This window comes from Drosophila montana, unplaced genomic scaffold, assembly GCF_035044405.1.
Source record: "Drosophila montana isolate Dmon_TW-CO22-7 unplaced genomic scaffold, ASM3504440v1 contig_2438_1, whole genome shotgun sequence".
NCBI classification, from domain to species: Eukaryota; Metazoa; Arthropoda; class Insecta; order Diptera; family Drosophilidae; genus Drosophila; species Drosophila montana.
The window spans coordinates 2,117,762-2,119,800 of NW_026997315.1; the positions used below are offsets into that span (position 1 = coordinate 2,117,762).

The 2,039-nt window shown below is 37.9% G+C and overlaps 1 protein-coding gene across 1 annotated transcript; it reads left to right on the forward strand.

Annotated features, from left to right (window-relative positions):
• Window positions 1-1,363: 1,363 nt before the first annotated feature.
• LOC135428023 (uncharacterized) lies at window positions 1,364-1,750 on the forward strand. Its single transcript, XM_064681811.1, has one exon. It carries the CDS (start codon window positions 1,364-1,366, stop codon window positions 1,748-1,750), a length of 387 nt encoding a protein of 128 aa, XP_064537881.1.
• Window positions 1,751-2,039: the final 289 nt, after the last annotated feature.

The window sequence follows — 2,039 nt, forward strand, 5'->3', positions numbered from 1 at the left end:
CTTCGGTTTACTGTTTTATTATTTTTTTATTTATTTGTTTGATGTTCATTTTAACGCATCGCGTCAAGAAGCCGCTCAAGAGCTGCGCATGGCTATGAAATTTAATTTGATGTGTGGCCCAAACGCTGACAGGGTCGAGTTGTCTAAATGACGTTGTCAGTCACAGCAAAAGTTTCATGTCTGTGCGACTGTGTGTGTGTGAGTGTCTGTGTGTGTGAGTAATTGTTGTTGTTTGACTTGAGCTGTGTGTTGATGTAGATACTCAAACAAGTGCACTAGATACTCAAGTGTGGATCGGACTTTAAGTGGCTGTTTGTTATTGAAAGCCCTTCAATATAACCTTCTTATCTGATTTTCAGATCTGCAGCTGAGCTGAGATTTCAAAAGTATTTTCGATTAGTAACCTTTGATGTATGTGCCAGCCACAGCTAACAACTAAATTAAGTATGAGGTGCCCAGTGTCTAAAATTCGCAACTAATTTAAGTGCTGACTGCACTTGGGCATATATTATTAGACTTATATAATAAGACTTATATAATTAGGTTTATATTATTAGGCTGATACAACATTTTGGATATATCTTAAATCAGTATTTATGTAAATAGGGACCTAACATTGCTTCAACTTTGAAAATAATAAAAGACCGAAACTGAGAGGCCTGCCTCATGAGTTGCAAGCGTCAATTTATGCTGCATACTTTTGGGGATGTGCATTAACGAGTGCGACTCTATGAAAATATCGCTAGCTCAACCATATTCTTACAGACTTTGCCGAAACATATTGCGTTTGCATCACAGACGGCAACTCCATTGATCTATATTCACGGAAACAATGGGTTCATCTAAGGTTAAAATACTTGGATACCGAATATATATGATTGAACATCAAAAAGTCCTTGTTAACTCAGCAGACAGATTGGGATTCATTTAGCTCCACCTGAAAATTTTTTGTTTTATTTTGGTAATATTAAAACGTGTCTAAAACACTCGCCAAAATATTGAATTATAATAACATAAGCCAACGCCACAACCACATATTTAAGTGTTGCCTATCTTTAGGCGCGATGAATTAAATAAATGAATTAATGCAAATAAATTATTTAAACCCCGCACTATGGCATTCAAATTGACTAAGGTCTGTGCATTCGTGAAAAACAAACTATACATTTATTAAACATTTCGTGTGGCAATATTTTAGACCAATTTGTTTGCGCAAGTGTTTTGCAAAAAAGAAAAAAGTGCTTTTTAAATATATTTTCAATGTCGTTCATCACGGAGCAAAGGCCAACTATCATAGATTTCAACACACATTAGCTATAAATACTGCAAAGCAGCATTCAGAAATCAAACTCAAGTGTGGAAAATGAATCCAATATTGGCTCTGTCTGCGCTCTTGGCAATCCTGTCCAGCGCTTTGGTCGCCGGACAAGTCTACAACCTCAGCAGCATCATAAGCAGCGGCACCAGCAGCAACACCCCGAGGATATGTGTCCTTTCCAACTGCAACTATTATTCCAACAGCAATGTCTGCGGTCGCTACGGACGCTCCAATCTCTGCAAGCGCTTCACCAACAATTGCCTGCTACGCTACGAGGCTTGCGTCAATTCCGTTGCCTACACCAACGTCTCCCTGTCCATGTGCTCGGGCATTCCGGTGGGCACGCGCAGGCAATGCGTTGGCAGCTCCTCCTCCTCCACGAGTTCCACATCGAATGTTCAGGCCATTTATATCAGAAGACGTCGCGGCTAAGTCGATGATCTGTAAAAGAACTTTATTACCGAAATTTAAATAAATATAGACTAATTATAAAGAAAGCTGTTCTAAAGTAGTTAATTGGCGAAATGATGGCAAAAGTGGTTTTGGGAACACAAGCACACATAATGCAATGAAAACATAAATATGATGTGAATGATAATAGTTCTAGGAATTGCGGGAAATTATAGAATTTTTTATTGAACATAGAAGACATTATAGAGCAATTCGAAAAAATAGATTAGCTTGAGTGATATTAAGCAGCAAATGCTTAAAATAATAAATA

Excerpts from the sequence above, each read along its gene's own strand:
- LOC135428023 (XM_064681811.1), top strand. The coding sequence starts at position 1,364 with ATGAATCCAATATTGGCTCTGTCTGCGCTCTTGGCAATCCTGTCCAGC.